The 25,680-nt window shown below is 31.9% G+C and overlaps 1 protein-coding gene across 1 annotated transcript; it reads left to right on the forward strand.

The window, feature by feature from the left end:
* The first annotated feature begins 19,529 nt into the window (after window positions 1–19,529).
* Window positions 19,530–24,960, forward strand: LOC126669301 (putative protease Do-like 14). Its single transcript, XM_050362742.1, has 9 exons — window positions 19,530–19,705; window positions 19,782–19,912; window positions 19,998–20,296; window positions 20,427–20,487; window positions 21,119–21,249; window positions 21,694–21,814; window positions 22,301–22,393; window positions 23,882–24,003; window positions 24,696–24,960. The coding sequence occupies exons 1-9, from the start codon at window positions 19,612–19,614 to the stop codon at window positions 24,742–24,744; spliced, it is 1,101 nt and encodes a 366-aa protein (XP_050218699.1). The 5' UTR covers window positions 19,530–19,611; the 3' UTR covers window positions 24,745–24,960.
* Window positions 24,961–25,680: the final 720 nt, after the last annotated feature.

Consider the following 25,680-nt stretch of genomic DNA (forward strand, 5'->3'; position numbering starts at 1 on the left):
ATAAGGGTATTCGGTATGAACATATAAATGATCATGTACGATAAGACAAGAAACGTCAAGGAGAAATGACGCCAGACTCCGATAAACTCGAAAGTCATACGATGCGAGACGGAGATAGATAACGTTAAAAGGATTACCAAAGAAAAATAAATTAGAATTGGCGATGATAGAACGCGGTTCCATATTAGCCCTCAAGGCTATGTTTCGGGCGAAGTTTGGACCCCGAGACCCGACTATTTTTTAGTCAAAGATTAATTAACATAGGTGATGGGTAATGCATAAAATAAATTTGGAGGATTTAATCATAGCATTATTAGATTGGATTAAATGTTTTTCAGGCTCAAAGACGATCGAAAAACACAAATTAACGACAAAGTAGAAGTGTGACTAGTAGTCAACTTCGAGGACGATTTCGGAAACCAAAAATATATCGGATGAAGTTTGACTCTTCATGAAAGTTATAGATTGGATATCAAAATATAAGAATATGAAATAATATTTGGATAAAGACTAGTTTAAATGTTTGGTTCATAGGCTTTAACAGCAACCGAGACATCAGTTTTACAGTCTCCAAAATCAGCTCAAAAAGGCAACGTTGAGACCGATTTCTGAAACCTTCGAGGAAGAATGTCAACTCGAAGTCTAAACAAAAGTTGTAGACCACGTTGCAGACAATAAGAATACCAATTTTATTTGGTAAACGAACGATTCTGGATACGCGGTTCGGATAGACAAAGTAGGCTTAGAGAGTAACTTTTGACAAGTCCAAGTTGACTTAAAAGGTTAAGTCAACCATTTGGATTGTTAAAATTAATCAAATATAGTTTGATTAATATTAAAGACGATTAGAGAAGATGGTTAAAGTTGGTATGAGATAATTGGAAAGTAGATTGAAAAGTTGATATCGAGAAAAGTGTGGTGTGAGTAAAGTACCACGGCTATGGAAAAATAGCAAAGCTGGTACCAGATAAAAGAATTAAGATTTGAGAAAATTTGAGGACGGTTTTTATAAGGAGGTCAGAATTAAAACCCTGAATTTTGGGTATTTTAAAAATAAGCGGTCAGTCTCATTTTAAATGATTAAAATGAGAAAAATAAGAAATGAGAGGATTAATAAAATAAAAGAGGACCTGAATAGGTCGACATTGAAATTTTAATAAAAAAAAATCCATAATAATATTCCATAAAAGAAATGGAATTTGATTTTAAAAGGTAAATAAGAGAAAGTGGCTAAAAATACACTTTAGCCCAAAATTGGAAAATAAGTTTTTAATTCCGGAAAATAGAAATTAAATAGATAATTGACGGGAATTATTATTTTATATAAATAATATTGATAAAATGGTTTTCGATAATTATTGATATTAAATTTGGACGAAAAAGTGGGAAAATGTGCATTTTAGCTCAAAATGGAAATTGAGCGTCTTTGGCTTCAAAAACAATTGTCGAAAAATGGAATTATTAGATATGGGATTAAAATTATTTATTTGAAAATAAATAATATGGAATTTATCGGATCTAAAATATTTAGCGTTCGATGGACAAAAACGGGCAATATTTAAGTTAGAAATCGGAACGGTTTAAGTCGATTTCTTTAAGGACTAAAGGAGACTTTTTTCCATAAATTTGAATTGAGTTTTAAGTTAAGCGTTTTAAGTTTAAAACGCTAAGCGTTACGAGCTACTTTCAGTTTAGACGTAAAGGGGTTTTGAAAACGAATCTTAAGCCAAGATTTTAATGGATACCAATTGGATGAACATTGAAGTAGGAAAGGCTGTTTTAAGCCTTAAAAATGCTAAGGCATTATGGCTACGACACATGTATTTTATGTTACGCAATTCTAAAGATAACGTGAGTGTGAAATTGACGTAAAAAGGGTTATGAGTCGAGTTAAATGTATAAGTTGGTTATGATTGATAGAACCATCAAAAATATGTTGGTAAAGACTTTGAAAACAAAATTTGGGTTCTACGTATTTAAAACAATTAAAATACGTTATCGGTTTTAGATAAAACCGTTATAGCTTAAAAAGCTAAAGTTGATATTAAAGAATATCAACTTAGGAGATTTTAATGAAGTTAAAGAAAATAAAGTCAAGGTTAATAAGTTAACCTAAATTAATAATTTAGGTCTATGAATATTGGTTATACGTTTATTAGATATAAACGTATTTAAATTGTGATTGTGAAATAGGTATCGACGAGCTACGAATTTCACGGTTTTTGTTAGAAGATTCGGTCCAGACAAAGAAATTGTTAAAAATTGGATAGCGAAGCGTGAGTATATTTACTTACGCATATTATCGTGTTAAAAATTATTTGATATACTATATGAATAGTATTTAAATGCATCGCATAAATGTATTGAATTGTATTGATCGATTGAATTGGATTGATTAATTATACTTGAATTGTTTGTATTCGAATTGGATTGTATTTGTTTTGCCTATTTGACTATTGTCCGCAAAATGTGAAATTCGATTTACGATCTGAAATAGTATGTGATCACAACTCGAGTAAAGTTTAGACGATAGAAATCGATCGAAACAAACTAACTTGTCGTTTAATTAAAGTAGTTAGGTTGAACTATCCCGAGACTTATAGTGATTGATCGCATGGATTTAAGCAGTGATATTAGCTTTGAACTCGGCCGAACTATCCCAGGAATGTATCTTTGGTATAAGTTAAACTCGGTCGAACTATCCCGGGACTTTACCTAAAAAGGACATGAGAAAGCAGTACTCTCGCTAAACCTAGGAATAAGCCTAAGTTAAGAATTGTCCAGGATTAAGATTAAGATCGGATCAAATTGTTTGTATACGTGAATTGATTGAAATTAATGTGATTGTCTATATGAAAAATGTTTTTAAAAGCGATGCTTATTTTGATAATAAGTTAAGTAACGTATATCTCACTCAGCTTATAGCTGACCCCATGGATTTTAATGTTTTTCAGGTGCCTAGACTCAGGACTTGGCTAGAAGTCAGATTTTTGCTCAGAAGTCAAATTTTACATGTATAGTCCCGATTTCCTTGTCCGCTGCTGTAGTGTAAGTCTGACCAGAGTTGTAGCCTAGCACAGTGACATATTTTTACTTTTTTTATAGTTGCTATTTTGATGTATATGTATATTTGGCTACGATTCAAATGTCCAAGGAAAGGTAACTTAAATACCTACAACTTTCATAAAGACTTCCAATCCGGATTCAACCTGGAACATGGACGAAAGGTGCATTGAAGCTGCTGCATGAGTGTATCATGGTGAAATCTATATATATTCAGATTGTGTGTTTATGTCATAGCTCGTTATCCCGGCGTTATATTGCACTGATTCAAACGTCCCTGAAAGGTAACTCGAATACTTATAACTTTCATGAAGACGTTCGGTCCGGATTCGTCCTCTAAAAGGGACGAAATCTCCCTTCAAGTTGTTGTATGTGTGAAGACATGGTCAAATCTACGTACTATCGCTAGGACTATCCCGTAGATTAAAATTCTACACATGCATATATCCGTATATATCTAGCTCTTTTTAAAAAAGGTAGAAGTATCTTCCAAAACCATCCCGACTATTTATGCCATAACGTTTTTTTTTTCGACCTCTGATTTAACTGATTCGAAAGGCCCTAGAAAGCTAACTCGAATACCTATTTTTTTTGTGAAGACATCAAATTCGGATTCATCCTCAAATAAGTGCGAAATATCCCTTGAATTAGCTGCATGTGTTGAGGCATGGTGACTCTTCACCAAATAACATATTTTTGTGATAACAATGTTTATAAGTTCTCACCAATTGCATTCCAAACTCCATAATGAAGGGGATTTATATGCTTATTTTGTCCACTTGTCCATTAACTAAACATTATGGATATGGATGTGGTTTATTATTATTTATACTTTATTTAAGTAAAATACATATGTTCAATTATTTTTAAATTTGAATTTAAATATACCTCCTTTTTATTAATTTATATTAATCTATTTTATCGAATAATTCAACACGCGTCCAATTTCTCCACGATTTTATTTCCTTAACTGAAATTTATTATTTTCAGATTCACTGATTAATAATTGGTAACTATTCCAACGAAATAAAGGGGATGGCTAATAATTACCGAATGACACTTCAACTTAGGCATCCAACCACCAAACCCCTTGACTAATTTTTGGCATGCTAAACCCCTAAATTTTACTTAATGATCGGCTAAAGCCCTTTTACTATAAAATGACCAATCTATCCTTAAAATCTATAAGAAATAACAAACAAACTGAACCAACTCAATGTAACCAAATCTAAAATCACCAACCCACCTAAACCAAACATAACCCAACCAAATCAAACATAATCTCACCAAACCTATATTCATTCAAAAATTAAATAAATAATTATTTTTCAATTTTAAAAAATTAAATAAATAATTATTTTTTAAAAGTAAAAATTTAAATAATATTTTTTAAAAAATTAATCCGGTGAACAGACCCATCACGGTTGGTCTGATCAGATCAGAACTAGCGCAAGCGAGTAGAGCGCCGAGTTCTTCAGTTTTGGATTTGAGTTCGTGCATTCTTGTTTGAAAGAACTGGCTTCGTCGGCTGATTTGACTACTTGGTCAGCTAATTGTATCGGTTTTACCAGAATTTGTTTTACTGAGTCTGCCATGGCGGACCAAACATCAAGAAATGAAAATTAACACAAAAGGAGCCAAACCTAGATTTAAAAAAGCTCGATCAGACAACCCAGATGACAAATTTGATTAAAATAAAAAAAGAGCAAGAATTTTAAAGAGAAGTTGTGGATTTGTAGGTGTGTCTGAATAGCTTGATTGGGGGAGATGATGGTGGGTAATAGATGAGCTGGAGATTGGCTAGATTTAAAGTAATTGATTGGGTTGAGTTTTTACTGTAAAAGTAAGATTTTTGAAGAAATGAAAAAATCTTTAGATTGTTTGTTCTTCTTCTATATACTCTACAAAGAGCATACCCACTGTGGTGGATCTGCTCTCCGGTGAACAGACCCACTACAATGGGTCCGTTCACCATATTAATTTAAAAAAAAATAAAAAAAAAGTCATTTAAATGAAAGATAATTATTTATTTAATATTTTAAAATTGAAAGATATATATTTATTATTCGGATAAATTATTTTTTCGGCAATGGGCGGTGGTGGCCGAAAAAAACTGGCGGCGGTGGTGGCCGAAAAAAACTGGCGGCGGCGGGTGGCGGTTTCTGGTTGAGTGGTCTGATTTAATTGGGTGGATTGGTGATTTAGGTATGATTTGGTTGGATGTATAGATTATGTTTGACTTAGTTGGGTGAGTGACTTTAGATTTGGTTAGATTAGTATTTTTTTATTGACTTTAGGGGTATTTTGGGCATTTTTGAGAAAATAAAGGGCTTGGGGCGGTTTTGGGTAAATGGGCTTTAGTCGATTATTAAATAAAGTTTTAGGGATTTAACGGGCCAAAAATTAGTTCATGGGGTTTGGTGGTTGGAGTGCCTAAGTTGGAGTGTCATAGATGACTATTAGCCAAAGGGGATAGAAGTATATTTTCTAAAACCAGCCTCAGTACTTTTATCATAACTCGCATTTCCGACATCGGATTTAAGTGATTCAGACGTTCATGGAAAGGTAACTCGAATACCTACAACTTTAATGCAGAGGCCCGATCCGGATTCAACTTTTAAAAGGGACGAAAGTGCCTTGAAGCTGCTCCATGTGTGCAGTTTTGTGAAATATGCATGTATACAGTCCTAGTATTTAATTGATAAATCTTTTTTCTGATGTTGGATTTCATCGATTCAAACATCCATCGAAAGGTAACTCAAATACCTACAACTTGTATAAAGACATGGAATTCGAATTTGATAGGAGTAGAAATACTCCTATTTTCTATGTCGGTTTTGGGTCTTCTAATATGTTTTTATTGTTATAATTGAGCTATTTTGGGTCTTATTGTGTGCTTTAGTATTTCAGATTAAATACATAAAAATCAATGAGTTTTGGGTGTAATTTGAGCATTCCGAAGGTTTCCGAAGCAAAGAGACGCCGAAAGCACATTTGCAAGTCTGAAAAGCCGACCCGCTGCACTAATAGGAAAATTGGAACCAGCTAGAAGCTTCAAATGAATTTGTGTTCTTCATGAAAGTTGAAGTAGACGTCCTAAGCTTTCCAACGGTTCAAGAATCGACTCAATCGGACATTTATACACCGAGTTACGAAGGTTTGAAGATGACGATCCAGAGCAGAAAAAGGCAGCTCGAATCGAGCTCCTCATTTAACCAAGGGAGCTCGATTCGAGCGTGGGCTTGCTGGAAGGGGGATTTCTGATTTCAAAATGCAACAAGACTTGATTCTAATTGCTTTTTTAGGCCCAACACATTTGTAATGGATGTTTTCCTTTCCTCTTTTGTGGGTACTATAAAAACAACATTATCTCCAAGTTAGGTAGAGAATTCATAGACAACATTTTACATCATTTAGTTCTCTTTGTAGTTGTCTCTTTTAGTTAGGAGTAGAATAGTTTAGGGTTTTGTGCCTCCATCTTTTCCACCATTGTTGTGGTGTTGGAGCTTTATGATTTGTGTTGAACAAGAGTTATCTATTAATACAAGTCTTTATTGTTGATTCAATTCTTCCAAGTAAGTATTTATTCAATATGATTTCCATTTGCTTAGTAGTTATCAGTGATGTTTAGCATATTTGGCTAAACCCCCATGTTTGGGGTTGATATGAACTCTTAAATGTTGCTTTGAATGGATTTGTATGTATGGCTTGAATAACATGTTTTAATCATTATTCTTAATGCTTGTTTTAGATTGATCTCCTAAAGCATGATTAGTGTTTGTTTAATGCATTGAGAGATGGTTAAATAGATAGACATATATGATTAGAAGTCTAAGTCGTAACACCGTGAGAGCGGGTTAGGGGTTAGGTAGCCATTGAGTTGGATTAATCATTGCTTGTTGTTTAATTGATTAGGTTTAGTATCACGAGAGTGAGTTAAGCTTTAATTGGTTGCTCGATAGGTGGTTTTGTTGTTCTTTGAGGCTCGAGAGAGCGGGAACGATGCTTTAGAAACAACTCGGTTCTTGTTGAATGCCATGATGTTCATTTCCGTTTGTTGCAATGTTAATTAGCTAGTATCAACCCTCAAACATTTTAATCTTATTGTCTTTAATCCTTTTATCATTTAGTTGTTGATTGTTGTTTGCTTTTATAGTTGAATAGTTGGTTGCCTAAGTTTAAATTTTGTAGTTGTTAATTGAAAAACCAATCACTCGTTTGCTATCCGAATTGGAGTTCAAAATCATATTTCATTCTCATTAAACCTCTCATCCCTGTGGGTTCGACAACCCGGACTTATAGTCCACTCTATTACAAGTTGGTGAGTAAAAATGCCAACAGGATTTGACCTGGAACATGGACAAAAGGTGACTTGAAACTGCTGCATGTGTATATCATGGTGAAATCTATATATATATTCAGATTGTGTGTTTATGTCATAACTCGTTCTCCTGGCATCGGATTTCATTGATTCAAACGTCCCTATAAAGGTAACTCGAATACCAACAACTTTCACGAGACGTCCGGTCCGGATTCGTCCTCTAAAAGGGACGAAATCTCCCTTCGAGCTGCTGCATATGTGGAGACATGGTCAAATCTACGTACTATCGCTAGGACTATCCCGTAGATTAAAATTTTACACATGCCTCTATCCGTAGATACCCATCTCTTTTTGAAAAAGTTAGAAGCATCTTTCAAAAACATTCCGACTATTTATGCCATAATTTTGTTTTCCGACCTCCGATTTAACTGATTCGAACGACCCTACCCTAGAAAGCTAACTCGAATAACTACATTTTTTGTGAAGACATCAAATTCGGATTCATCCTCAAATAAGGGAAAAATCGCCTTTCAAGACGGAGCATGTGTAGACGCATGATGAACCTTCACCAAATAACATATTTTTGTGATAAAAATGTTTATAACTCCTAACCAACTGCATTCCAAACTCCACAGAGAGAGGGATTTATATGTTTACTTTGTCCACTTGTACTCATTAACTAAATATTATGGACATGATTTATTATTACTTATAATTCATTTAAGTAAAATATATATGTTCAATTATTTTAAATTTGAATTTAAATATACCTCATTTTTATTAATTTATAACAATCTATTTTATCCGACTAATAATCACCCATGGCCCCTGACTTTAGGGGTACCTTACGACAAACCCCCTGATCTAAAAAAAAAACGATCAGTAAACCCCCTAATCTTTGTGACTGCGCTCGCTAAACCACATAAACCCCAAATATGACGAAAATACCCTTGGCGCCGTCTTTTTCAGTCAACTGTCCTTCTTAAAAAAACAAATCTGACGGCGCCACGTCAGCTGCCACGTCAGCGAAATACCTTGAAAATTTCAAACACCTAAAATACCCCTAATTTAATTTAAAAAAAAGACAAAAAAAAAACAAATCAATCCAATAACCACTTGGTTAACCACAATAACCAACCCAACGCGTCCAATTCAGGGGCCATGGGTGATTATTAGCCATTTTATCCGAATAATTCCACACGCGTCCAATTTCTCCATAATTGTTTTTCTTTAACTGAAATTTATTATTTTCAAATTCACTTATTAATAATTGATAGCTATTTAAGCAAAATAAAGGGGATAAAAGTATATTTTTGAAAACCAACCTGAGTACTTTTATCATAACTCGTTTTTTCGACATTGGATTTAACTGATTCAGACATATACGGAAAGGTAACTAGAATACGTACAACTTTCATGAAGACGACCAATCCGGATTCAACCTGGAAAAGGGTTGAAAGTACCCTTGAAGCTGCTGCATGTGTGCAGTTTTGTGAAATTTACATGTATACAGTCCTGGTATTTAATTGATAAATCCTTTATTAGACGTTAGATTTCATCGATTCAAACGTTCATAGAAAAGTAACGCGAATACCTACAAGTGTCATGAAGACATCCAATCCCGATTCGATTTGGAACATGGACAAAAGGTGCCTTGAAGTTGCTGCATGTGTATATCATGGTGAATTCAGATTGTGTATTTATATTATAACTCGTCTTCACGACGGTCAGATGTCATTGATTCAAACGTCCCTGGAAAGGTAACTCAAATACCTACAACTTTCATGAAAACGTCCGGTCCGGATTCGTCCTTTAAAATGGACGAAATCCCTGTTAAAGCTGTTATATGTGTGGAGACACCTTATCACGGGAATATTTTATAGATTATACAACTCTTTTTAATTATAAAATTGATTAAAAAAAATTACAACCTACAAACACATATTTAATTATAAAATTGATCATATTACATTTTTTAATTTACTTATATTAAATTTTAATAAAATAAAAATTTAATTATAAAATTAATAATTTTATATTTATATTTTAAAATTAAAATTTATTATTTATTTATAATTTATTTGATATATGTAATTCCCCGTATTTTATAAGCCACGCGTAAAGATTTTATTCGTTGGAAATACGTAAATTAAATTTAAACGTAAATTTAATTTATAAGTATCTCCAAAAGTATACCGAAATAATAAAAGTTTAAAATTTAAATCGTGAATTTAAATTTTAATTAAGGGATATGAACGGGACTGATAGAACAAAGAATACGAGTGGGCGTCGTGTATAAAAATATATTGATAATTATTTCGGACAAAATCTCAAAGTTAAAATGTCGAAACTCGGAAGTTTCGACGTTAAAATGATATTAATTTTTTCCGGCGCGATCTGTTTCGCAATTTCGACTCCGATTTCTTCGATAATTTGCACATATTTGAGGTAATAATTGTTAAATTGAATTTGATTATTATTAAATTAGATTATAATTACTATTATAACATCTACCAAATCGAATCGATCGAATTCGAATCGGTTTAACGTTTCGAGTGTGGAATTGGATTGTTTGGATTGTGTGTTAATATTTATAGAGGAAAATAGGTCGGAACCACGTTGGTTGGAGAGTTATCCCCGTGGCTGTGCACACGCACAGCCAAAGAGCTGTGCGAGCACACAGCTCAGCTGTGCGAACGCACAGGTCCTCCGTGCAGACGCACAACAACGCCGATGGGGTGTAAGGTATTTTCGCCTGCTTCGAACAACGTGTTCAATATTACTCCAATCGGACTTTGAAAAGTGGTCTAGGAAGTTTTAAAAGGTTAGAACGTTTATGTAAAGTAAAAGGTATTCGGTTTATTAAAACAATGTGATGTTTTAATAAATCCCTACTTAAATTAAAGTGATTAATGTTAAAGGACTATAAGTCCATACCGCGAATGGTATTATAAAATGAACGAGAAGTTCAATATTGAGATTAGTTTATATGCTTTGTTTATAAAGTCGTCTTTAAACAGAGTTTGCTCAAAATCTATCGTTTATACGATAGGACTAAAGTTAGGAATTCAAAGTATGATATTGTTTGACATTTGAATTCTAACTAGATACGACGAGTAGTCGATCTGCCAAGTCAAGACACCGGGGTGTTTGACTAGTGGGCTAGCAGGAGCATACGCTTTTGGGCGGGACATCGGTTTTGTGAGTTTTACTTTGTGGTTTTTACTTTTTAATATTTATATTTAAATTATTTTTAAATAACAAATTGCACCAGTATATTTCAACTATGAAAGGTCCATTGAAACAAACTCCTATTGGTTGTCAATAAGACTGTGTGATCACCAGTAGTATTCTAGATACAAAATTGTGTCTGACATAGAGGTCAGTTAAGTCATTGGGCGTTGAAAGTGCTGGCAACCCTGACTTAACAGTCTGAGACGGCGGTAACGGTTACGGTCACAGGTAACACTATGATGGCAGTTTCATGGTTACGTTCCAGACACCCGGCTTAGACGGCAATGATTCAGTACACGGTATAAGGCCTATATTGTGTAGGTTGAGACTCATACAATAGTCTGTCTTCTAGGGTTTCACCTGGATCGATTAATTGGTAATATTTTATATATATAATAAATGTTTTATATATAAGCGATTTGAATATTCAATTGTAAATTTGTAGACTCACTCAAAAATATTTATATTTCTAACCCTCTGCAATGTTCACCTTTCAGGTTATGAAGTACGAGGTCAGACTTCCATAATAATTATGGAAGTCAATGTCAACCATACCTCTAGAGTTGCAAGTAGTTGGGTACTGGGAAGTCTGTCTTTCTATTTACAGCATCTCAAACTTATTTTGATATACTTTGATTTGAACTACTGTATATGTATATGATTGAAAAAACTGCGTGTTTTCTAAAATATTTGGACCAGTTATTTGAGAGATACACTGGTTTCATATTTTTAGCATTTTAGGATTGTATTGGAAACAGAGCAGCTATGTCATATAGGATAGATGTTTGCGCTCTGGTTTCTTGAAATACAATCAGGGTCTTAAAATCAGTTTTCATAAACTGTTGGCATTGTATGCAGGCAGGGTAATATGTTATGTGTAATAACAATTGTACCCAGATGTCTAGAGATATAATCACAGTTTATGAACACGTTTTCAGAAAAGAATTTAAAGTGTTTCCGCAACGAGGTTGCGAACCTTTTTATATTTATAAAATACGAAAAAATTATAAAAGTTTGTAGGCTTGCTACGGGTTTCGGAGCAATCACACTCATTCCCTAGCGCTGGTCTCGGCTTGAGTTTTAGGTGGAAATCGGGTCCTGACAATATACCTCATGCATTATTTTATTTTATTAAATTTATATATATTTAATTTTTTCATTTCATTATTAAAAATAAATAAATTTTTAAGTGATAAGCAGAAATAAAAAAAATGCATGTTATAAAAAAATAAGCAAGTGAAAGTTGGATATTTTTTTTATTATTTTATATATAGGTCCGGTGATAACTTCTTTATACCCACCTGCACTTTTAGAGGTTAAATTTTTATATTTTGCTCTTTGTTTTTTAGCGCTGGACCTGAAAAAATCCTAACAAAAGCAAAAACATCAAATCTAGATAAGTTCTTTATTTTTGAGAAGCGATACAATTGTATTTTAAAAGGAAAAAATAAAAATAGTAAAAAGGTAGTAGTACACATAATTTGTCACCAAACAAAATGTTAAATTATAAACAAATTAATAAATTAATGAAAAAGATTAAACATTGGTCGAGTCATTTTCTTGTTTTTGAATTAGCAAAATGACAAATCGTTACTTTGACTTTTTTTTATTAATTGAGCAAATAATTAAAATTAAATTAATGTACTTATTTTATGTAAGAAAAATTCATAAACATTTCAATTTTCTTATTACACGACATTAATTTTAGAAGTTATAGAATTTTATTAAAACATAATAATGTATCTTAATAGGTATTTCATACTTGCATTAAAAAAAGTAACATACAAAAATTGAATTACAAATAATAAAATAATTAAGAATAACAAAATTAATTTAAAATTATCATTGATTTAAATTTAAAATTATATATTTTAAAATATTTTTATAATGATAATAATTGGAGATACAATTTGTAAATAATATATTATTAGATTAAAAAAATTATCTAATACATTAATTAATTTATTAAATATTTAGAAGTTGACTGTATTTTTTGATATAAAACATATTATTTTTTGTTATTTAATAATTTAATTGATACTTATATCAATTTTATAATAGGTTTTTAAACTACAATGCAGAAAAATATTTTATTTTATTATTTAATTTGTTTGGTCACTAATGGAAAAACGTATGTATATTTTAATGGTAATATATACATTTTTTCTTTATATATATATATATATATATATATATATATATATATATATATATATATATATAAATTAATAATTGTATATTATAGAATGATTGCATCGAACTATTTCGAACAAAATGATCTCTTTTTATTTTTAATGGTTATATATCTATTTAATTTTTTTTAAGTTTTAATTTTTTTAATATTATACAATGATAAAAAAAACTCACGGATCAAAAAAACCTTTCGAACAACAAAGTAGATTTTGATTAAAAGGAAACTACAAAAATTACAGTGTGAAAGCTTCATATTAGGAATTCGTTCTATCATCTTTTACTTTTACATATGTGAAGTTTTTATTTTATTTTTATATATTATGTATGTTAAAATTTAGTAAACACATAAAAATATTAAATATGTATTTATATAATAAATATCTTTATAAAATTCAAAAAAAATATGAAATATTTCATAATTTTAAATTTATTATTGTAATTTTTTTATATCCCCATACTGAGTATATTATTTGCACTTATTAACATGTTTTACTATTGGTGTTTATATTCTCATGTCGTTTTGATTTAGCTTTTGTTAGTAGTATGTGCCCTAAGGCCATTTGATCGTGTATATTTGTAGAACTAATTTCAATGACAAAGATATATATGTTGTATTTGAACTAAGTGTCTCATCAACTAAGTGTTCATTTATTACGTATTGTACTTATCACATTGTGATAGAATATATTCTTAAGGTGTTAAGAATATGAGTGACGTTCACAATCGATGGGGTCTTGCGAATAAGGGCATCACATTATCCCGAAAAGATCGTCACCTCTATTTATTCTCCTGATTATTAAAGAGTTACTAATTTTAGGAAGTAGTGAGTCTCATACTACTTGATGGGGATAAGAATAAACATGTGGATACTCAAGGTGTTGAGTGAGTCGAACAAGTGACGCTAGATGACTTATACATGGTAATTCATCAAAGTCAATTTAATGTCATCTAGTTTATAATTGTACATATGTCCTTTAACTTGCAGTGACACTATCTTGTATATAGGTGATTAGAGTTTGATAGTCCTTAACCCTACACTTTTCATGATCTAGGGCCGTGGGATGTGTTGACTCTAGTTAGTTGTATATGGAGATAGGGGTTTAACCTAGAAAGGATTCATCACTCTAAATGAATAGAGACAAGATTCTATGCTATCTCGAATTGTTCTTGATGGATGATAAAACCTGCGCATGTGTATATGACTTACTTAGAAAGTTGTTTCTAATGGAAGTCATATTTATCAAGAATTAGAATTGAGAGATGAGGTCATATGATCAAGACAAACGGTGTTTGACTTAACCGTGACACTAGTTCAGATTGAAATCTTATATGAAGGGAATTTTGAGTATACGGTATTATGAACATTGGTTCATAAAGAATGCATAGAAACATTCATCTCTATTTGAGGTCGTGATATGTTGCTAGACATCACTCTGGATCTACGAGAATCAATAATTAAATGGGATTTAATTATTTAATATAAGAAAGGCGTTTCTTATGTCTCTCGTTGCCATATAGATTTGAACCTAATTAGTCACACACAATAGAGTGTGCAACCGATTGAGTTTATGAAAGATCAATTTCATATAGATACTAGCATATCTCAGAAATTAATGTAAGATGAAAAACAAGTACAAATTCAGGACTAATTTGTAAGAGTTATAAATTAATAGGAACCTAATTGTATTTATCCAAGTAAATTACGGACTAATTTATAAGAGTTATAAATTAGTAGGAACCTAATTATATTTTAACCAAATTTTATGATTAGAAGGTGTCACGACCCGAAATCTCGAGTCGAGACCGGCACTAAGGAATGAGAGTGGTAGCTCTGAAATCCGTAGCAAGCCTAAAATCACTATAAACTTTTCGCGATACAATTATATATCAATCATACAAGCGTTTTCATAAGAAAAAAACTTTTAAAAACGATATGATGTCAAACATCTATTCACATTCTGAAAACTATACATAGAAACTAGGGTTTTACAATGAGATGCCACATTAAGCATTGCCCTGTTTCGCACATGAAAAGCAAACGGTTTAAAGCGCAGTTAAACTATTCAAGTTTACAAAGTATCAGAGTATATAGATACGTAAAACCATTTGACAAAACCACATAAACATCTAGGAATGGACTACTGCAACGCTATCGATAAAACTTCTTTGTACATACTTCTAAACAGACCTCTGAAGCAAGAATAAAAGTCTGTCACGTCAAAAAGACTATTCACCTGAAAATGTTTAAAACAACGGGGTTAGTCGAAACTGAGTGAGTTCATAGTTTACTAATGAGAATTCTATAAAAAAAACAATGTTGTAAATCATTCATTCATATGCATCCGAATATAACTTCTGATTGAAACCCTAATCCTTGATTCCTTGAATCTTTCTTGCATTCAAAACTAATAGCTTAATCTTGATGGTAGGTCATGGGTTATTTCAACCATGTCAACCAACCATCTGGTCGGGCACCGGGATAGTTCCACCAACATGCCTCATACCATCTTAAATCCAATCGATCAATCGGAGTATTGGGATAATTCAACCATGGCGACTCGCTAGATACAGGCCGTGTGATAGTTCAACCATGCTGACCTTGTATCGCATTCACACACAACAATAGGAAAGCATATTTCATCGGATCTATATTGGTTTCAAGATAATGATAAAAGCATTTTGATATTAATTCATGCTATGCAATTCATATAGAACCTTTTGCATTTAGAAAGCAATGCATTTTCAATACATCAAAAATAAACATTTATAAACTCACAACTTGTTATTCTGAAAACTTGATCACACGATCCCCGTCAAGCTCCTTGGCCGGTAGCTGGTTGCCTCGCCGGATCTAGGAAACAGACAAACATAACTCGAGTAAGAATCTAACTCTATAAACATTCTAAACTCGAGATATAAACATAGACGTAACTCGTCTAGTTCTAACCGCGTCTAATATGCTAACGCTATACGGCTTTAGGTTTACGACTTAAGTCTAAACCCTAAACGTCTCATTCCGTATATCCAAACCCTAATCACATTCTTCATGTTCAAAGTCACAAGTTCACGTTTACGGAGTTCGTAAGCTCCTAGCGACTCAAGACATGTTACATCAAACTTCTGTACACAAAATGGATCGAAAACGATCAAGGCACCGATGCCTTAGCATTGGCACGTCGTGCCAATCTGCATATTGTTCAAATTCTTGGCACGTCGTGCGCCCGCCGTGAAGACGAGGGCAACAAGCCCTAACAACCACAAAATCAATCAAAAACCCATTCCGACTTGCTTAAAACACTTCCGAACATATCCAACCTCAAAACAACACTCAAATCCATCCAAAAACGTAATAGAAACGCTTAAAACGAATCGAATATGCGATAACGTTACTGTTTCACTGTAACCTAACGTTTATATCAAAAACCCATCAATTCAAATCAAACAAACCTTAAAACGACTAGCTTACCTTGATAGCCCTTCATTCTAGGATCGTTATATATATATATATATATATATATATATATATATATATATATATATATATATATATATATATATATATATATATATATAGCTAAAGTACATCTAGGTTTAAACAACTCAATCTCTTACTTTAACTCAAATCCTTAATTAACATCCGCGTCCAAATTTTAAACAGTCTTGGAATTACACGAAACTTTATCGATAACTTCTTAAAAATATTTTACGGACAACGGCATAATTTTTTTTATCTCGGGACCTACACTTTATTTTATATTAATTTTCTTAACTTTTCCTTAGTCCCGCTAATACCTGCTCTAATGAATAATAATTACCAAATAAATTTTTTATTCCGCGATCAACTTAATAAACTTAATCCGACTATAATTCTCAACTCAATTCCCATTTCCGACCTATTTGACCTAAATTTCGCAATTTAGGACACGTGACACGATCTAATACCGTAAATATTTATGGGTTATTACAGAAGGTTTAAGTAATTAATAAGTGTTATTAATGATATTTAAAGCACTAATTATAAATTAGTAGAATGATGATGTCATGGTGATGTAATGAGATAAGGTCATAAGCTTATATCTGATGTCATATGATGATATCACCTATATGATGTCTCCTATGTGACGTCACCACATGAAAGGTGTCATGTGGTGGCGACACCTTTGCTTGGTGTGTGACACTTAGCATGTGAGGTGTTGCATTCTTAAACAAAACTCTACCTTATAAATAGAGTTTGGCTTTACTCATTTCATTACACCACAATACACACATCTCATTACAACATTGAGTTGTAGAGAGAGAGAGACTTGAAGGAGTTCAAGTAGTCATCAATCACGGGAAAAACTTGGCGACGTTTTTCATACATCCGAGCAAGGACAGAATCGCGACAAGAGTTTAAGTTTAGGGCTGCTCGGCAAGAGGAACTCTTGCGGATTACTTCAAGGCGAGGATTCAATCGGACGCATACTCGTGTGGACGAGCTTGAGGTCGCCGTACCTTCGGAACTACAAAATCGTTGGAGAATCGACAAAGGTATTCTTCTTACGATTCCTATATGAATGCTTTAATTACTAAATGATACGACAATCCATTTGTTGTTGATATGATCAACTTTAGGATCCGAATTATTAGAATTTCAATTTTAAATTGAAATATACGATTCGGACCCGCGCCTCTCGCTGCGCCAACAACTTTTATGTATAGTATAATATAGGCCTAATTTCTTAAAAAAACCCACCTTATAACATTTTTTCGTTTATACAGTAACCTAGAAAAAATTCAATTGTACCCTATATTCGATTTTTGTTTTTCGTCTCTATTATAAAGTATTAAATTGAACTTTTTTCATTTAGAAAAAAGTTTAAAATAATCCTTCATTTTTTAACCTATATTCTAATTAGACTTTAATGTGATTAATAGTACAAAAATACCTTCTTCTTTACAAAATTAAACTTATAATAATTATTTATTTTATATTAATTATTAATAACTTTTTAAGGTTAAAAAACATAAAATTAAATGCCTTTTATATAAAAAAATCAATTTACATTAATTGTATTTTTTCGAATCTCAGGCAAGGAAGAGGAGGAAATCCTCCTCCTTGCCTTAGAAGAGGAGCAGCTTCTCTTCTCAAGGAAGAGCAGCAGCTCTGATTCCTCGCCTGAGTTCAGCAGCTCCTTGCCCGAGGAGCAATAGCTCCGAGGAGCTACTGCTCTTTCCATGAGAAGAGGAACAACACCTGCTTTTCTCAGGTAAGGAGGAGGATTTCCTCCTCTTCCTCGCCTGAGATCCGGAATTTTTCAAAAAATATTATTAATTTTTTTGTAAAAATATTTATCGGATCTTGGTAGCGGATTCATAAATTGAAGGAGTTTATGGTGGGTCAGAAGTTTTTTAAATAAAAAATTTTAATTTTTAAAATTTATTTGAATATTTTTAAAGGTAAAGGATTTGTTTGTATTTTTTTAAATAGAAAAAAGTATAATATAATTTTTTATTTAATTATTTTTAATATTTGCATTCTTTAATTAATTAAATTGTCAAAAAATTAAATTTAGGGGTAGTAAAGAAAACAGAAAATCAAACATAAGGTGGGTTAATAGAGTTGGGTTCGAAATGTTGGGTTATAAAGCTTTTTGAACAAAGGATAAAAAAACCCTTCAACTTGACACGAAGTATCAAAAAGGTCCAAGTTCGCGATTTAGGGTCAAAAAACACCAATAATTGCGAAATCGGTCAAAAACACTCTTTTGGCCCAAAAAGAGAGTGAGATTGATAATTTGACCTAATTCGCCCTAATTAATTATACTTAACCCTAATTAAACCTCTAATTATAATTTTAAATGGATTTTTATTTTTAATTAACTTAATTTATGTAATTAACTAATCAAATTAATCTAACCTAACCCAATTAACCTAACCCAATTAACCTAACCTAATACAGTGCCACCACCATCAGCTAACTGCCAGCCACTCATCCCTATACTTCTTCTCCGTTTTCTTTTTCTTCATCCATTCAAGTTGTCGGCCGCCATTTTCAAGAATTGATAGCCGTCATTCACCGTCCCCAACCCTAATCAACAATCTGGTCATCCTCCGATAGCATCAGCCGACCGTTCTTCAGCAGCAGCAGGTGTCCTCTCGTCTTTTCCGGCGATGAACAATTGCTTCCGCGCCGACGAACATAAATGAAAAAAACATGGTGGAGCTTTCTGATATGGCTGTTGTGATGAATGGTGGTGGCAAGTGGCAACGGTGATTTGGAGAGGCAGATGTGATTGGGTTAAGAGATGATTCGTTGGCGAGGAGAGGTGGGTGGCAGCGATAGATGTAGAAGATGAATAGGGTTAGGAAAATTTGATTTAAAAGATGAAAAGGTGTAAAATAATCTTTTAATTTTTGTTTTAAAATCAATGTAATTTTTGAAGTTTTAAAATATTAGAATTGTATTTAAATTGAAAATTCATTAAGTATCAATTTAAAGAATAGAATAAAAGTTAGGGATTATTGTGAACCTTTTTCCATTTAATTAGGGAGAGTGCGATTCACTCGCGGAGGTGAGAGTGGGGGAGGGTGTATTTGATCCGGTTTGACATAGTAGTGGGCTGAATTGATCCGGTTTTGTGACCTTGGCTCTATTCAATATTTCGTGCCAAGTTGAGGGGGTTAATTGATCCTTTGTTCAAAGCTTTTTCCTATAAGTTTTTTCTTATCTAATAAATGTTAGGGTTTATCCTGTAAACAACAGACCCCCGTCTCTTTGTGTTGCTGCAGAAATAAAAAGATTGTAGTTAGTTGCTCTGATGACGAACTCCAATTCGGACTTCTTAGATATATATGTCACAAGAATTGCTCTGAAGGTTGCTCCGGCCGTTGTCTGCATAGTATTCTGTTCAGGTAATTCTCACTCATCACCATTTTTTTAGTTTAAATTCTTTCTTTTGATTTGTTCAATTTTTTATCACCTGTGTAGGTGACAAGGAGATCGCTTGGGGATCCGGCTTTTTAATAGAATGCGATGCAGTTGATGGTAAATTTCAGACTACTGTTATGACATCGGCTACTTTCCTTAGGGTTGATGGTAACCTCATTGATGATTTAAAGGTATGTCACCAACTTATAATTCATCGGCTACTATTATCTCGTAAAACTATATGATATGCAACCGATTTAATGTTGTAACTGGCAGGTTATTGTGGTTCTATCTGATGGTGAAGAATGCGACGCTGATGTTGAAGCATTTGATTTTCACTATAACCTTGCTGCTATCAAAGTTCATGTAGACCACTCGGTTGAAATTGCAAGGTTGAGGCATGTAGATGATTTTTTGATGATTGATCCCGGCAATTCTTCCACCCGCGAGGCAACAACATTCCAGCTGCGACGCCATTCTGATTTGTTTCAATTGTATCCTGGTACTAAAGTGATTGCACTTGGCCGCTGTCATAATGAACCAAATTATCTTATGTCTTATCTTGGTGAATTCAGGTTACCTTACAAGTCATTAGCTTTTTGCTATTTATTTTAAATTATACAAACCAATATTTGGTGGTTGTTTTTATTTGAAGTTATCATATTGCTTTTTTTGAATGATTTTTTAATTGTTTTTCATTTTTAGTATTGAACAGTGCAGATTCGACTGTAAAGAGCTCATGAGGTCAACTTGCACAATACCAAAAGTAACGTATCTTCCTCAAACTTGCTACTTTTTATCTCCCCTGCAAAATCACCTCTATTTCTGTAGTATAGTGATAGAAGTTGCAATTTGAAATATCTAATTTTTATCTCTTGCCATATATATATATCTTCCCCCTTCCATCCCCACCCAAAAGAAAAACACGACCCACACCCTACATTTGCAGTTTAGTTAGAAAGATTATGACGTAAGAATTAAGATCAACATATTATATATAAAAGACTACTATCAATCGATTATATTCCTCGTTAGTTCCTTTTGCATTTTTGTCTACCAACTCAAATCAATTGATAGTACATCAAAAGCTTACTAGTTAGTAGATCTTAAAACAATTAACCTAATAAAAGCGTAGGAATCAATAAGTTTTTGATTTAAAAGCTCCAAGTTACACTTACACCAAGCATCCTGTTAGGGACAACTTCTTTTCCAACGTCATCTCTTATTTCTTTTTTGAACTATCTTAACTGCAATAATGTACTATTTTGTTTATTAAGTGTTTTCCTCCCATTCTAGACTTTTAAATGTTGTAATGTATCTCATGCCATAACAATGTTATTCATATAGTGGTTAAATATATTGTGCTTCTGTTTTACTTCTTGTTTTTCATGTGACAGTGTGGCATTGGGGGACCACTAGTTAATCGCAGTGGCGAGGTGATTGGAATCAACTTTTTTTCTTCTGAATTTACTCCTTCTCTACCGATCAACATAGTTTCCAAATGGTGGGGCCATTATAAGAAATTTGGGTATGTTATTATTGTTTTAATATTAACATTTTGAACCTTGATGACCTAATTAAGATGTTGTTTTCTGTTTACAAAGTGGTATTTGTCAATGTGACCATAGATTGTGGAAAAATAACGATTCTTTTACCTTGTCTTTTTTATTTGCAAATCCTAAACCTCCACTCATCTTATCAAGAGGCAAAAATGCATCGTTTTCTTCATTAGCTAATTTGAAGACCACTTTCAATTTTTGATAGGTACATATTTTTTGCAAGGAAGTTGTGACATAAACTTCTTAGTTTTTCTTTTTCGACGTTATCGTTCTTTGAATTTGTATTTCATATTTGATAGTCTGCTAGATTTCATTTTGGCCTTATTTTTTGCTATGATCAGCATATGTAGTGCAGCTAGTACACAACTTTATCACTAAAAATTGTTTGTTTATTAGCTAGATTTTTGATGCAGGGACTATCGGCGACCTTGGCTTGGACTGGAATTAAGAAATCTTTATAGTGCCACAATAGATAATTTGGAGAAGATTACCCGAAACTTCCCTGATATCAGAAAAGGCATCATAATTGATGAGGTGTGTTTTGTTTTCATAGTTACTTCCTGATGTATTTTGATTTTTTTTAGATGTAATTATGTAAATGTCAAGTTAATTATATGTAATTTGTACCCGGGCAATTGTTTATTTTTCAGCCTGAATAGGCTCTATAGAGTCTATACCATACAAATATTAGATTGAGTAGACAAGGAGAACAAAGAGGATCCTTTGTTGTCCTTGTATATTTCTATTCTTATTATACTTTCTACTTGTTTAATAAGAAAAATCCGGTACTAAATGTGTTTGAAGAGTTGATCAAAATAGTAAGCTTATATTATAAATTCAGCAGAGCTTTTAACCATCAAATTTTTGTTCTATTATGTGATATTTTTTTCTTTACAGCATGCAATTGTTTTCTTTTTTCATTCATGGTTTTCAAGCAATTGATTGGTGGACACAACTATGATTTTGTTTCATTTTTAATTGTCTATTTAAGAAAATTGATGCTGCTATTTATCATTTCAGGTTACTCAAGATTCTCCTGCGCATTCTGCTGGGGTTCATCCTGATGACATTATAGTTGAATGTGATGGGCAAATTGTTCAGAGTTCATTGCAGGTATGTTGCCTTACTATTCAAAGATCTTATTATGGCTCTTATTATTTTCTAGTGTTCTCAATATTCTCATTGGAATGGTATATGAGATGCTGAGGGAAAGCCTTAGGCCATATATCTTAGTTTGCATTTCATTTTCTTCACTAGTTTTGGTGGAGGCTATAACCTACTACGTCACCCTGGATATATCTCTACCTATATATCTATTCTCAGATGCTTACGTACGTTACATATGGATTTTTAACACAAAAATGTAATACATATTGCAAGTATAATGTGAAGCTTCATTTTTTGATAAAGAATAAATATTAAATCTATGGTAATGTCCTATAATTCAGCATTAGGATCTGTAGAGTTTATCAATTTAGAAACTTAAAGATGTGAAATATATGAAACAAATCTATTAATTATAAGCTGCTTCTAGATGAGCAGTGTTAACAATAAAAGTTGAAGAATGATTATGTTGTATAATAATAGTTTTTTTTTGGATAATATATATATTATATATGCTATCAAACATTTTCTAGTTGGAACTCAAAATATTGTATTATATTTTATGTGAATTCGTAATATTTCTCACCTAATAGTTTGCTTGAGAAAAAAATGAATCAAAGATATGCTTTTGCTTAGAATGCATTTTGTTTCATGTTAACACTAGTTTCAAACTTCTTTTTCTATCAGAATTTTGCATGCAAGCAGATCGTAAAATTAACAGTTAGAGAGCTAGGATTTGTTTAGGTCTAGATCTTCTAAAATATTAGTCTTTATTTGAAATTTTAAATGTGAAATCGACTCGAATGAGTTTGCAAGCTACAAAGGATTAACTAAAAAGCTTTTCAAATCAACTCATTATTGAGCGTGTGGAACTTGAGGCTATCTTACCAGAACTGAGTTGCCAGCTTATATGAATATTATGTGAAGTGTAATATTTGAGCTTAGCTTACAACCGCTACTCCCAACTATTAAACTAATTTAGATATGTATGATAGTTGTATTCTTGTTTTGATATTCAATCAAATAATTTAACAAAATTTAATTATATAGTTTAAAATTATAGAAACATTAAATTTATGAATTAATGTGATACATCAAGAGATTTTGTTTATAAAGTTATTAATTATTTATTGAAAATTAAAATTAGATCATGTATAGAATAATTATGATAATAATCTGGAGTCATAGATGGTAGATTTTTTTTTTTAAAAAAATTAAATAGATATATTGATCGAACTCAATTACTCTTGAATTCCATAAAAACTCAATAATTAGCATGAGTTCCAAGTTTGAGCCTGATCGTTTGAAAGCTTGGCATCAAGCACATTTTTAGTTCAAGATCAAATATAGAGTTTGCCAAAACTTGACACGAACGGGGAGTTGCTTACATTCATGTGAAATATCAAAACTGTGCACTTTTGGTTCATTCACATGTTTCGACTTTGTATATATTGCCTTTAAAAAATTTATTGTTTGATCTTTTTTACTTTTGTACAGTTTTTTGATATAACTTGGGACAAGGTCGGGAAGATGGTGGAGTTGGTTGTGCTAAGAGGTGATCGTTCTCGTGTGAAGTCATCTATCATGGTTGATATTATTAGTCCTAATCAGTTTAATAGGTAAAATCTCTTTCGGCTCCTGAATGTTATGTAAACTAATTGAAAAGAAGAAGGAAAATAATCTTTTAATTTTGGCATATTTAACATGAACTTTTCAATGTTTTCCAATGAAGACCACATGTGTGTTTCCTTTGAAAAATAGTGTTATTCTACATCTAAAATTGTGCCGTTTTAATCTAAAATGGTGCCGTTTTACATCTAAAACGGTGCCGGTATCAAAAATTGCAAAATTTTAAAAGTTCATGTACTTTTTTGCAAAATTAAAAGATTATGTTAAATACCAAAACACGTGAAAGTTGGTGATTTTTGGTGCATTTAAGCCTTTCAATTATAGCTAAGCACTCTATTTGAGTGAGTAGAACCTCAGTTACGCACGGATTAAATTCATGTGCTATTCATTCAAATTGAGCATTTGACTTTAATCAAAATATATTCATCTAAACAAGGTTAAATTGACGACATTAAAAATTAGATTGTAATTGATAAACGTCGATGAAGTTTGAGTAAGAATTCACAGCTACTGTTTGCAGTCACCTTTTATAAGATGGCTAATGTTGATGAAGTTTGAATTCTGTCGAGAGTTATCAAATTTCACTTGTTTAAATGTCATGACTCAAAATTTGTGATTTCACTTGTTTAAATATCATAAGATGTCTAATATCTGTGTTTGTGATTTTGTTTGAATTATGCAGTTGGCCGCTTAAAAGACCTCGTCCTGACTGGAGTAAAATGTTTAGCTAATATTGAAAATCACAAATCACAGGCAGATAATGATGATGGGGAAGATTTACTTCTGTTGCTGCTTCTGTTATTATTGTTATTATTTAGCTCGAGAGTTTAGATTGTGTGTAAATTAAATTAATGTAGGTGTTGATGAACTTTTGGGCTTTGTGTCCAGATTAATTAATTATTTAAAATATGGAGAAAATTACATGTTTATGTAATTTTTGAAATTCATACTTAGTGGGTTGGAAATCTAGGGGTTGGAAATCTAGAACTGAAAAATGAATTTCCAAAAATTAACACTAACACTTAACACCTAATCTAGTGTAATTTTATCTTCATTAAATAAAATAAAATTATATTACGTATATTCTTTATTTTAATGTTTTTACTTTCTGTATTTCCAAATTAATGATTTTATTCCACTATAAACACATGCATTCTTGTCTCTTTTTCTTTTGGGCTATTTACATGCACGTGGTTCGTAACGTAACTTGTTAATGAATATATTAAATAATAAATTTAATTTTATTAATAATATCTTTAAAATATTAAAATAAAAATTTAAATAATAATATATTGACTAAATACAGTATTTTAATTTTGTAATTCAATTAAATTAAAAGATAAGTATTTCTACTAATTTGGAGATAATTTAGTTGTTTTTTACATACTAAAAACTAAATTGGAGATAATTTAGCTACCTATTCTAATTAGAACTTTAATTACAATATTGATTAATTAAATAACTAATTAGTTAATGACTATAAAACCTTTATTTAGTGGTAAACTGAAAAGGATTATTCAGTAAATTTGCCTGCCCCCCATCCGTGCTTTTATATATAGTACTAGTTTTTCGCCACGTGCTACGCACGTGAGCTGTATTTATATGACCCGTTATATACATTATATTAAATATTAATTAAATTACTAAATATAATATATTAGTTTCTT

Source organism: Mercurialis annua, linkage group LG2, assembly GCF_937616625.2.
Source record: "Mercurialis annua linkage group LG2, ddMerAnnu1.2, whole genome shotgun sequence".
NCBI lineage: Eukaryota > Viridiplantae > Streptophyta > Magnoliopsida > Malpighiales > Euphorbiaceae > Mercurialis > Mercurialis annua.

Bases quoted from the DNA above. Each gene is read 5' to 3' on its own strand.
- LOC126669301 (XM_050362742.1), top strand. From the start codon at position 19,612: ATGACGAACTCCAATTCGGACTTCTTAGATATATATGTCACAAGAATT. The intron at 19,706-19,781 runs GTAATTCTCACT...TCACCTGTGTAG, and splicing joins CTGCATAGTATTCTGTTCAG to GTGACAAGGAGATCGCTTGG. The intron at 20,297-20,426 runs GTTACCTTACAA...TTTCATTTTTAG, and splicing joins TCTTATCTTGGTGAATTCAG to TATTGAACAGTGCAGATTCG.